This window comes from Chinchilla lanigera, unplaced genomic scaffold, assembly GCF_000276665.1.
Source record: "Chinchilla lanigera isolate Chin_1 unplaced genomic scaffold, ChiLan1.0 scaffold00051, whole genome shotgun sequence".
In the NCBI taxonomy this organism is placed as follows: Eukaryota; Metazoa; Chordata; class Mammalia; order Rodentia; family Chinchillidae; genus Chinchilla; species Chinchilla lanigera.
The window spans coordinates 6,932,949-6,945,946 of NW_004955452.1; the positions used below are offsets into that span (position 1 = coordinate 6,932,949).

Sequence of the window (12,998 nt, forward strand, 5' to 3'; positions counted from 1 at the left end):
GGGGCGCGCGGGGGAGCCCCGGGTCTGGTCCCGGCCCCGGCGGCAGGCGTGCCCGGGTGCTTAGCAACCGCGGGGGCTTGTTCTCGGACCCGGCGAGATCGGGGGAGGAAACCGCGGGTGCCTGCATGCGCCTGACCGGGAGCGCTGAGGACCCGTTCGGGCTGCCTTCCTTGCCGCCGCGGTCGCCCGAATTGCGGACGGAGGGACCCCTGTGCCCACCTGGGACTGAACTCCGGCGTCTCGAGCTCCGACGCCTCACGGGCGCTTTTCGGCCAGTCTCAGAGTCTGAGATGGCAAGGCTTTATTAAAAATAAAAAAAGCCCTCCCAAGAACCAAGAACACAAATCTGAAGGATGACTTCTCAGCATCCAGTTGGTGGCCTTCAGTCCTTGCTCTAACCGAGTTGTTACTCCTGAAGTTCTCTTTCCCTTAAGTTCCTTCATCCCGCGTTGCCTATTTAAGTGAGTGGAGTTGATGTAAGATAGAAGTTAACAGTCGGCAAGCCCGCCAAAAGAAAGTGATGTTGAGATAACCCAGAAATAATCCAGTTTGCTTCTGATTTACTCTGAATTGTATGTTACTCTTTCTCAGATGGCCCTGACTTTCCTTTTTGCCGGGTCTGAGAGAACGCACTCATGTTTTTTTACCAGTCTTGTTTACCAGGTCTGAGAGAACGCAAGTGCTTAAATATCTTTCTTGGCCTTTAAAAAACATGTAGCACTTTCATTTCACAAATAAACTTGCTCAAAAGCACACCAACAGAGCCAGGACTAGAATCTGATTCCCGGTCTGGGGTTTATTCCTAGTTTGCTTTACAATTTATGACTAGTTCTATATAAATTCTTACTTAACTCCCACATCAACAGCTGGGCAGTGATGCAGATATTACAGAACAGGAAAATAAGTTCCAGAAAGTTAGTGACTCACTCAAGCGTAGTGGCTGTGCTAGGGATAGTACCCAGGTATTCTTCCTACTGAAGGCTGTTGCTGTTTTTGAGTGCCTTTTAAAATGATATCCTCGTTTCATTTCAGGAATGTCGGATTGCACACCCTGTTGTGAAGTGCACCTACTGCAGGACTGAGTACCAGCAGGAGAGGTAGAGTTTTGGTTGCCTATGAAAAATACAGGCTGTTAGGCTCTTAAAAATCTGTCATTACATTTCATGTAAGAGAGATCTGTAATCATTTGCATTGTAACATACAGATCTGTAGTCAATTACTTTATACACAGATTCTGCCCTTTCCTGTTACATCAAAGGGCATATAAAACACATAATATTCCCTAAACATTGCCCATTGATTGCTTAAATTTATTTTTTCCAATACTGAGGATTGAACCCAGGACCTTGCACATGCTGGGCATGTGTTCTCCCATTGAGCTATATGCTGAGTGCATTTGTTTGTTTGATCAAACAACAGAGATCAAACAACAGAGTGTTCATACTGAGCTACATCCTCAGCTCTTTTTTATTGTTAATTTTGGGATAGAGTCTTGCTAAATTGTCCATGTGAAGCCTGGAAGTTGTGATTTGCCTGTCCCAGGCTCCCAGAGTATAGGCATTATACACATGCGCCACCTGGCCTGGCTGCCAGCCCTTTTATTTTTGAGTTGGGACAGAATTTCTCCTAAGTTGCCTGGGGCTGGCCATGGGATTGGCAGTCTTCCTGCCTCAGTCTCTTGAGTAGCTGGGGTTACAGGCATTGCCACCTTGCTCAATTTGAATGCTTGTTGCTTAAATTTTTTTGCTTTTTAGTGTTGGGACTTGAATCCAGTGACTGGTGTATGCCATAAGCACATGCTCCACCACTGAGCTACATTCCCCAGCCCCTGATTGCTTAAAATTTTAAAGCTACCATTTTTTTCAGGTCCTTGATCATTTCATATTGTGGGTGTGATTTTTTGGCCCTGAGAGACCATTCCCACAGCAGTAAAATGTGGACCTCATGCTCCACTATTGATATGTACAGATCTTGAAGAAACCATAATGCCAAAAAAAGATACTTTTAGAAATGTGACAGTTCTAAAAGTTTTGTTAGTCCTGGTCACATTTCAAATTTACTTGCCTTTACATTTCCTTTGTGTGAATCTCATTTTTAGAAGTGTAAAAGGCCGGGGATATAGCTCAGCAGCACAGCGCCTGCCTGGCAAGCACAAGGCCATGAGTTCCATTCCCAGTACCAAAAAAAAAAACAATTTAGAATAAAAGTGTAAATAAAAAACACTTAGGTGTGAATGAACACACATCTTTGGGGGAATTTGCAATAGCAACAAAGTGATTTATTGCTATAGTAAGTTCAACTTTAATGAAATCTTTGTAATTGTAGGTGATCCTGATGAAGCCAGGGTGCTCACACTAGATCTAATTTGTTTTAGATTTAATTTTAATAGGCCTAACTTCAATTCTAGGAATATTTTTCTCAACACTTTATTATGGATATTTTCCAAACAACAACAAAAAAGGTTGAATTAGTGAACACCTGTATACACCTGTGAAAGCCTTAAATACTGGCTATGTTTGTATCTATGCATTTCATCATCTGCCAGTTGCTACATCAATTCATCTTATTTCTGATACATTTTATTTTTTTTCTGATACATTTTAAAATTGCAGAATCAGTGTATCTGATCCTGAAACACTTCAGCATGCATATATATATATATTTTTAATTTTATTTATTTATTTATTTTTTTGTCTTTTTGAGACAAGTTCTTGCTATGCAGCTCAGGCTGGCCTTGAGCTCACTTTGCAGCCCAGGCTGGCCTCGAACTGGCAATCCTCCTGCCTCAGCCTCCTGAGTGCTGGAATTACAGGCGTGCGCCACCACACCTGGCTTTTCAGCATACATATTATTAACTGGAGTTAAATATTTGTTTACAGTTTTCATTTAAAATTTTCAAGTACTTATTTATTTCAAGTACCTGAACCCAAGGCCTTATGCATGCTAGGCAAACACTGTACTCTTGAGGTACACCTCAACTCCTAGTTCTTTATTTTAATTTTTTTTTTTTTTTTTTGAGACAGGGTGTCTCTATGTGGTACAGACTGCTCTTAACTCACAATGTAACACAAGGTAACCTCACATAGCAGTCCTACCTTGGCCTTCCAAGTGCTGGGATTACAGGCATGCATCATCATGCGTGGGGTCTTTATTGTTTTTTTTTAGAGGTAAAATTTGCATATAAACCAGCACCGTGGCACACACCTGTAATCCCAGAACACAGGTGGCTGAGGGGTAGGATCACCAGAAGTTGGAGGATAGGCTGAGCTACACAGTGAGACCCTATCCCCAACCCCAAACCCTATCAAAATACAGAATGTCACCATTGTCTAGAGCCCTATCATCTTACATCCACATCAGTCTCTACATTCCTTGCTCACTCTAGGCAATCACTGTTCTGATTTTCATTCTACCATTGATTAGTTTTGCCTGTTCTTAACCTTCATATATAAATAGAATTATACAGAATATAATTAGAAGCTTTGTGTTTTAGCTTTTACATTTAGCTCTGTTATCCATCTTGAATTAATTTATGTGTTTGGGGTTGAGATAAGAGCTTTGACTTTCTTTTCTTTTTTTTTTTTTCCTTTTTGAGACAGAGTTTCTGTGTGTAGTTTAGGCTAGCCTTGAATTTACTGTGTAGCCCAGGCTGGCCTTGAACTCAAAGTGATTCTCCTGCTCAGCCTCCTGAGTGCTGGTATTACAGGTGTGTGCCACCACACCTGGCCTGACTTCATTTTTTTTTAGTGGTATTGAAGATTGAGCCCAGAGTTTCACAAGTATTAGGCAGGTGCCCTAGCATTGAGCTATATCCTTAGCATCCCCCTTTTTTTTGAGTGAGGATCTCACTAAATTGTCCAGGCTGTCCTCTAACTTACAGTCCTCCTGATTCAACCTCTTGAGTTGCTAAGATTATAGGTGTGTGTGCCTCTGCGTCAGGCATGCACTTTGGCTCTTACTTTACACTACACAAAAATTAAGATGAATCCTAGTGATTATTTTTCTTTTCATGTTTTTTAAAATGTCAGGTGTATCTTAACATATGCACCATTTCTTCTGTAACAAAGCCAGGTATAAATCTAAATGCTATTCAACATCACAGAATAACTGATTCTAATACTCTTTCTAGAGATCTTTTTTCATTGTACTTTTTTTTCTGTTTGATGTTGGATATTAAACTCAGGGCCTTATACATGCTAGGCAAATACATATTCTACCACTGAGCTACATTCCCAGTTTCTATACTTCCTGTATTGCCTTCTAAAAATGGCTGAAAAGTGTCATGGAAAATATTTCCTTTCCTTTTTTTTTTTTCTGGTAACAGGAATTGAACTCAGGACCTTGCGCTTGCCAGGCAGGCGCTTATGCCACTGAGCTATATTGCTATATTCCCAGCCCTCCTTTTCTTTTTTTTAACTATTACAAAAGTTTATTTAACAAAAAATTTAATATGAAAATGTATATGACCCAATTTTCAGTCATAGTGAAAATTCATTTTTTTAAAAATTTATTTTAAAAATTAAGGAAACATATTAACAAACAGATATCCATTTACAAAATAGCATAAGAACAATACAGGCAATCCTGAATTACAGTCAAAGTGGTAGGAAATTAACAATGGTTGTTGTATTACGTATTAACATCTTCAAAGCAGTTTCTCAGGAAAACAAATAGAGACATGCAAGATTGATCAAATAAGTAATCATTAACTGTTCCTTTCAGTGAAGCGAGAGAAGTCAGTAGTACAATTATGTTAGCTATCCTGTATATACACACATACGTAATTTCCCCTTCTTTCTTTTCTCTTTTTCCTCACCCCAGTTGCTCTTTACTTTTGAGCATTTTCCTTTCATTTCGCAATGTCTATCATACCTCCTAATTTTTATTCACTCTTTCAGGTTCTTACACTAGTGAGACAATACGCTGCTTACACATAGAGGTCTGGTTTATTTTCCTTGTGAGTATGGTCTCTAGTTGTGACCATTTACCTGTACATAGTGAAACTCTGACTTTGAAGAGGGGCGTGGATTTCTCTGCCACACAGTCATTATTTAAACTTGTTCGGGGTTTCTAGCATGGTACTGTTTTCGTGTGTTATCACCGTTCCAGTATTCTGTTGCCCACTAGTCCCACCTCCACAGCTATCACATCTATCACAAGATTTATAAAGGGATCAAATCCTTGAAATAGGGGCTGGGGATTTAGCTCAGTGGCAAAAGCGCCTTCCTGGCAAGCGCAAGGTCGTGAGTTCGGTTCCCTGTTCGGTTCCCGGTTCGGTTCCCGGTTCGGTTCCCGGTACCGGAGAAAAACCAAAAAAAAAAAAAAAAAAAAAAACAAATCCTTGAAATATTCCTTGGACATGTCTGCCATCAGTTAATTTCAATAGTAGTTCTTGTCTATAAAGTTTTTCAGCTCGGGAGGGTGAGCCTTGCTCATATTGTCTAATCTGTGGGCTCAGAGCTCCCTTGAAAGAGAATCTGTGGCCTGTCATGCTCCCATGGTGGACTTGGCGTTTTACATCTGGTGTCAACAACACATCACTGAGCTCATGAAATATTTTCTTTGAATATATATATATATTTTTTAAAGACGAGGTCTTGCTATGTAGTTCAGACTGACCTTGAATTCACTGTGTAGCCCAGGCTGGTCTTGAACTCGATAATCCTGCCACAGCCTCCTGAGTGCTGAGATTGTAGACGTGCACCCCCATGACTGGCCCATGAATATTTTAATTTAAACGTTTTCTTCTCTGAGGATTACCTTTTGTGTTTAACTTTGTGATTATCTCATAAAAATTGTATGGGAAAATAATCACAATTGACTAGATTGTTGTATGACTTTATTTTCAGTCCCAGAGTATTTAGAACATCCTTGTACATCAGTCATTCTTTTGTACCTCCCCATGTTAGACTTTATTTGGAGGTGATTTTTCCCCATGCAGCTTTATTAGTTCAGGTGTGTAAATAATATTATGACATCTATATCTACACAAGGCAAAGGCCATTTTTAGCCAGGCATGGAGCCACACGTAATTCCAGCAATTGGGAGACTGAGGCAAGATCACTGCAAGTTCAAGGCCAGCCTGGCCTATATCATGAGTTCAAGGCCAGACTGAACTACATAGTGAGGCCCTGTCTCAAAAACAAAACAAGGACATTTTTTTTTTGTCCTTTTTGATTTTTTTTGTTTTTTGTTTTGTTTTGTTTTTCTTCCCATACCAGGAATCGAACTCACAACCTTGCACTTGCCAGGCAGGCGGTGTGCCGCTGAGCTAAATCCCCAGCCCCCATTTTTGTCTTTTTGAGACAGGGTCTCACCTTGCAGTTCAGGCTGTCCTTGAACTCACTTTGTAATCCAGGCTGGTCTCCATCTTGTTAACAATCCCCCTGCCTCAGTGAGTGCTGGGGTTACAGGCGTGCGCCACCACACCTGGCGACATTTTTATTTTTGTCAGTGCTTAACTCTTAAAGAAATCAGAAATATTGACAAAATATTTGGTTATAGTGTCTGTTTGTTTGCCTCTGTAATTTTAATTTTTTTTAAAGAGGAGAACATAAAATAGAGTGAAAATGGATAGAATCTCTGAGTTCATATTCCAAGCTCAAATACTTTATCTCTCACCTTAAATTTCTCAGCACTTCACTTGAACGAAGAGATTAATTTCTGCTGGTCCATTTCAGTCTAACATGATCCTTTGAGAGTCTTCTCCATATCTGATAATTTTACATAGGGACACTTAGAGAGGTCATAATCAGAAATAGCTCACTATTTTAACTAAAGCCTAATTTTATTTGGAATAACACAATCAGTAATAACAATAATTAAAAGAGTTGCTGACCAGATACTCAGACCTGAGTTAACCAAGTATCTGGTCAATATTTCACTAACAGACAAATTCCCTGGTCTTAAGGAGAAATGAGTTTTCAGATGTTCTGAGCAAAGCTTTATGTCTCTTTTTTTCTTTAACAGTAAAACCAATACTATATGCAAGAAATGTGCTCAGAACGTGCAGTTGTATGGAACGGTAAGTTGGATTTCTTTGTATCTAATAGTGAGTACTTGGTTCTTTGGTACTTTGTCTTCTATGGACTATTAGTGTCAGTAGAAAGTTTTTATTAGAATAACTATTATCTTAATATATCTAGTTTCTCAACCTTCAGACTTAGTTAATCCTTATTGTTCTGGAGTTCTGTGATTATAGTCACTCTGGTGGGATTTTGATTATAATTTTCTTTGAGTAGCTTCAGTGACCCGTGTGAAAAAGGGGAAAGAAAAATCATGACCTCTGTTTGGTAACAATTGTTTATGTTGATGAGTGATTTTTTTTCTCTTGACGTTAAGGTTCAGGATGCCATGTCCTAGCAGGGATTCCTTTGGCCTGCATATGCATGGATAGGGCCAAAGACGGCTTTTCAGAAATTTGGAGATACTGGGCATGGTGACATAGGAGGACCCCTGTGAGTTCGAGGGCAGCCTGGGCTACATAGTGAGTTCAAGGCCAGCCTGAACTGCGTAGTGAGACCCTGTCTCAAAAAAAGGAAGCTTCATTTGATCAATAGAAGAGCAAATTTATGACGCCGGCGATGTATTTTTACCATGACCAGTGGACTACACAGTAGAAATTGTTTTCAATAATGTACTGATGTTTTATAGTGTATTTACTTGACCTTTTTTTTCCCCTCTTCAGCCCAAACCTTGTCAGTATTGCAACATAATTGCAGCATTTATTGGCAATAAATGCCAGCGCTGCACAAATTCAGAGAAGAAGTATGGACCACCGTATTCTTGTGAACAGTGCAAGCAACAGTGTGCATTCGACAGAAAAGATGATAGAAAGAAGGTAAACCTCTGTGTTTTTCTTGATTTTTTTTTTTTTTCTTTCAGATAAGTTAAAATAGACCCATTGTTTTAAAAGGACATGAAGAGAGTTTCTTTCCCAATTCTGCTGTTGACTTGGAAGAAGATAGACTTTGTTTTCTTTACTTATCAAATGTGGACCATTGTATTCCAGCATTTTGTGTGGGTTTTTTTTTTTGTTTTTGTCTTTTTGAGACAGGGTCTCGTTATGCAGTTCCGGCTGGCCTTGAGCTCACTTTGTAGCCCAGGCTGGTCTCGAACTCACAACGATCCTCCTGCCTCAGCCTCCTGAGTGCTGGGATTACAGGCGTGCGCCACCACGCCTGGCTTATGCCAGCATTTTAGAAGAATCCAAATTATAGTGATTGATTTCAGTGCAGTTGGGATACTACATTGTTTTGTTTTGTTTTTTTTTTTTTGGTTTTTCTCCGGTACCGGGAACCGAACTCATGACCTTGCGCTTGCCAGGCAGGCGCTTTGCCGCTGAGCTAAATCCCCAGCCCCGGGATACTACATTGTTAATGGTGATTGACAGAAGTCTATAGAATTCTATAAAGGAAAGATTGTGATTTAAGTAGGATAGAGTGATATTATCATTATTACTGGCTAGCTCTGTAAATTTTTTTTTAAATTATAGACCATAAGAAAATGACATTAGAGGGAAGCTATATTTGGGGCTTTTGTTTGTTTTGTTTTTGCTTTTTGAGACAGGGTTTTGCTGTGCAATTCAGGCTGGCCTTCAACTCACTTTGTAGCCCAGATTGACCTTGAACTCGCAGTGATCCCCCTGCCTCAGCCTCCTGTGTGCTGGAATTACAGGGGTGCACCACCACACCCGGCTAGGGAAGCTGTATTTGGAATGGTAGTACCTTGGTGGAATCAAAATGGCTTAGGACTGGGGATATAGCTCAGCAGCTCAGTGCCTGCCTGGCAAGCACAAGGTCCTGAGTTTGATTCCCTGTACCAAAAAAAAAAAAAAAGAAAAAACTGGTTTAGAGTTTGATCAGCATATTACTCTCCTGATGAAAACCCCGCACTGCCATCTGGTTATACTTAGAATAAAACGCAAACCTGGTCCATGTCTGCAAGGCCCATACCCAGCTCTCAGTCGCAGACTGCTTCCCGCTTCCCACCTTGTTTGGCCATAATGGCTGCTTTCAGTGCTGCAGACGGGCCAGTCTCAATAGTCTTGCTCCCCCTCCCCTGTGCTGCCTGTTCTCTCTTCCCGCTGTGCCCCCATCAGAGTGTCATAAGTGGCTCCTTGTGTCAGGTCTCAACCCGGATGCCACGTCCTCACACAGATCTTTTACTAACTTCCAGTTACATGGTGTGGGGGGAAGGCGTTCTAGGTGGAACCCAGGGCCTGTTGCAGGCTAAGCAGCTACTCCACGGCTGAGAGAAACCCCTAACCCGCAGTTACTCTTTATATCGTCATCGCTCTGTTTCACTGTCTTCAAAGTCTATAAGTAACAGTATGAAAAATTTTCTTTTACACTACTCAGTGACCGTTTTGGCTGTCTTGTTCTACTCTATATTTCTAGTAGCCTGGCACATAGTCCATAATAAATACTTGTTGAATAGGAGGATGCAGTATAACTGGGTATGATGGTACATGGCTGAAGTCCCAGCACTTAGAAGACTGAGACAGGAGGATGAAGAGTTTGAGGTCAGCCTGGCTTACGTAGCAAAGTGCTGTCTCAGAAAAGAATGTAGTACATAGATTCCTTTGCAGTGCCCGTTGCTTTTCAGAGGTGCTCAGGCTTTGAAGGGCTAACTCTTGTTAACCAAATTCATTAATTTATAATGGATTCCCTTATAATTTATAAGTTTCCCATGACCAGACCAGAGTACTTCTCCCTGCCAACCAGGTTACCTTTCCCTGAATCCAGATACCGGAGAAGCTGAATCAATAATCAAGAGACAGCTTATAACAGTATGCTCCCCAGGCCTGGGGTCAGCTCAAGCCAAAGTCCCATCCCCTCTGGGGCTAGAAGAATGATCCTGGGCAAGTTACTCTCATATGCAGTGTTCTTATTTTTTCCACTGAGAATAACGGTAGCTACTTACAGGAACATGGAGAGTTTTAATGGGATAGCTATATAAAACACTTAACTTTTGAAGCTGGCACATAATACAACTAAAAAAATGATACCTGGATTATTACTAATTACAATAGCTAATTTTTGTTAATCTAGGTATACTGGAATTCAAGCTGGTTTGTTTTGTTTTGTTCTAATCCTATCTTAGGGGTTTGGATATTTTCAGACTCCTCAGACACATGATCATAAACGTTAGGAGAGGGAGACTAAATTTAGGGATTATGCGTGGGTAATCTAATGGGCATGGATATGATCAAAATACATTTGTACACACTGAAATTCCCTCAAGAGCATGTGAAAGGAGTGAGGGGGTTGGGGGAATGGTTAAAGTATGGTATGTGCGTGTACATATCTGCCAAAATGTAACTCATTAATCTGTATAATTAGTATGCTTGAATTTAAGTGGAAAAAACAGAGAGTGGGTGATCTGAATTGCATGCCTGTAATCCTAACAATTTGGGAGGCTGAGGCAGGGGGATTGCAAGTTCAAGACCAGCCTGGGCAGTTTAGCAAGGTCCTGTCTCCAAATAAAATTTTTAAAAGGATGGGGAAGTAGCTCAGTGGCAGAATTTGCCTAGCATATGTGAGGTATTGTGTTGAATACTGAATATTGAGCCAGGTATGGTGGTGCACTTCTATAATCCCAGCACTTAGGAGGCTGAGGTAGGAGGATTGCACAAATTTGAGGCCAGTCTGGCTACTTCATAAGTTTAAAGCTAGCCTGAACTACATAGTGAGACCCTGACTCAAAAAAACGAAACAAAATCCTGAGTACTGGTGTCGGGGGAGGTAGGGCGTGTGAGTCTGGACTTAACGCAGGTATCGAAGACTTGATTACATCACTTATTAGCTGGGAGGCTCTGGGCAAGTAAGTCTGTCAGCCCCTGCTTCCTCATCTATCAATGGGGATGACTTCAGAGTTGTTAGAAAGCCTGAGCTATTATGTGTAAGTCCTTTAGAATGGAATCTGGTGTGTGGTAAGCGCTCATTCATTGTTCTCTGTGATTGTATTTGATATTTGATAGTTTTATTCACAGAAAATTCTCTCTCTTTTTTTTTTATTTTTTATTTTTTGGTACCGGGAGTTGAACTCGGGACCTTGTGCTTGTGCCACTGAGCTATATCCCTGGCCCAGAAAATTCTCTCTTAAAGTTTAAAGCAGAGATCTGAAATAAAGTGTCTTGTGATCTGTGCAGTTGTCATGTTTGGCGCTTGCTCTCTTTTAGCCAGGTTGCTTTGTTTTATTTTTTGTCTGTTTGTTAGTGACAGAGTCTCACTCTATAATTTCGGCTGGCCTTGAACTCACTTCATGCCTCCTGCCTCAGCCTCCGTCTGGAGTGCTGTGACTGCACGTGTGTGCCAACATGCCTAACTTGTGTGCGCTACCACCCGTCTTGCTTTTTTTTTTTTGGCCATAAGGTCACCCCAGTGTAGCACTGTCTTGATCTATAGTCCAGGCTGGCCTTGACCTCACTGTGTAGCCCAGGCTGGCCTCACACTCACAGTGATCTTCTTGCCTCAGCCTCCCAAGGACTGGATTAGAGGCATACGCTGTCTGCTCAGCTAACAGTCTTTCTTGATTGCAGCCTCTTCTCTGGTACAGTCCTCTGGGTGTTTTTAAATCAGGCTATAGGGCTTAGGGATAATAGTTCAGTGGCACAGTCCCTGCCTGGTAAGCACAAGGTCCTGAGTTCAATTCTCAGTTCCCAAAAAAATAAATCAGGCTATAAATACATATTTCATAAGCATGACGTGAACCAGATTGAAGTTTGGGTTCAAAGTTCATTTGTATATTTATTAACAAATACCAAGTTTCGGCTTTAGATAGTGAAAATACACTGTCTTAGTTACTTTTTTTCTTGTTGCTGAGACAAAATATCCAACACACAAAGTTAAAAGAGGTAAGGTGTATTTGGCTCACAGTTTATAGAGGTTTTAGCCCATAGTTGGCTGGCCCTAAGGTGGAGCAGCATTGCAGAAGGGCATCACAGAGGAGAAGCAGTTCATAGAAGGGAGAAGGCAGCAAGGAACAGGCAACCCCAGCAGCCCTCTTTCTGTCTAGACTATCTGCCTTTTAGGCAAGTAGCACGCACACCCAGGGAGGGACTTCCTGTTACCCACTCCCACAGCTATGTCAAACCAACCAGTGGACTGATTTAGTATTCACACCCTTTATCCCAGCACCACACACTTAGTCCCAGCATCAGCACTCTAGATCCAGCCACCTCAGAAAAAGCCCCACTTATGACCACAGGAGGCTGTGGGGGACATCTAGACACATAACATATACTAATGAACTAAACAAATAGGACCAGGCACTCCTGGAGCTTTATGTGTAATGAGAGAATGAGATGGGTGATGACAAAGGAGATAAGTAAACAAAAGTTTTAGGTGTAAATGCAATAAAGAAATGGAGGAGCCAGATGTGGTAGTGCACACCTGTAATCCCAGTTACTCGGGAGGACCAATTAGTTATATAGAGATTCTAAGGCAGGAATGGGCTTGGTACATGGGAAGAATAGAAGAACAGAATGAACAAGAGGGAGAGAAAATAGATGAGCTTATAGACACAGGTATAGGCTACATTTAAGTCACATGGGCCACAGTAAAAGTTTGGATTTTATGCTAGGTACAAGGAGAAATCCTTGGGTGCTAAGGAGATAGGTTATCATCAGATTTAAGAAGCCCTCTTTAGCAGCTGTGTGGAAATAGCGTATAAGGGGCTGGGGATTTAGCTCAGTGGCAAAAGCGCCTGCCTGGCAAGCGCAAGGTCATGAGTTCGGTTCCCGGTACCGGAAAAAAAAACCAAAAAAAAAAAAAAGGAAATAGCGTATAAGGCCCCAGGATAGGTTGATCACTGGGCAGCTCTTGCGGCAGTGAGAGATGAGAATAGCGCTACTAAAATATAAATGGTAGAGTTAAAAGTGAGAACATGCTAGGTGTGGCTCGCGCCTGTAATCCCAGCACTTGGGAGGCTGAGGCAGGAGGATTGCCATGAGTTTGAGGCCAGTCTGGGCTATATAATGCATTCAAGGCCAGCCT

The 12,998-nt window shown here is 41.4% G+C and overlaps 1 protein-coding gene across 1 annotated transcript in view; it reads left to right on the forward strand.

Annotated features, from left to right (window-relative positions):
* The window catches only part of Fam76a (family with sequence similarity 76, member A), a 30,816-nt gene that overhangs the window by 720 nt on the left and 17,098 nt on the right, over positions 1-12,998 (forward strand). Inside the window, exons 2-4 of the mRNA XM_005394926.2 lie at positions 1,033-1,097; positions 6,970-7,024; positions 7,688-7,840. Coding sequence (XP_005394983.1) covers positions 1,033-1,097; positions 6,970-7,024; positions 7,688-7,840 — 273 coding nt within the window. The remainder of the gene's footprint in view (positions 1-1,032; positions 1,098-6,969; positions 7,025-7,687; positions 7,841-12,998) is intronic.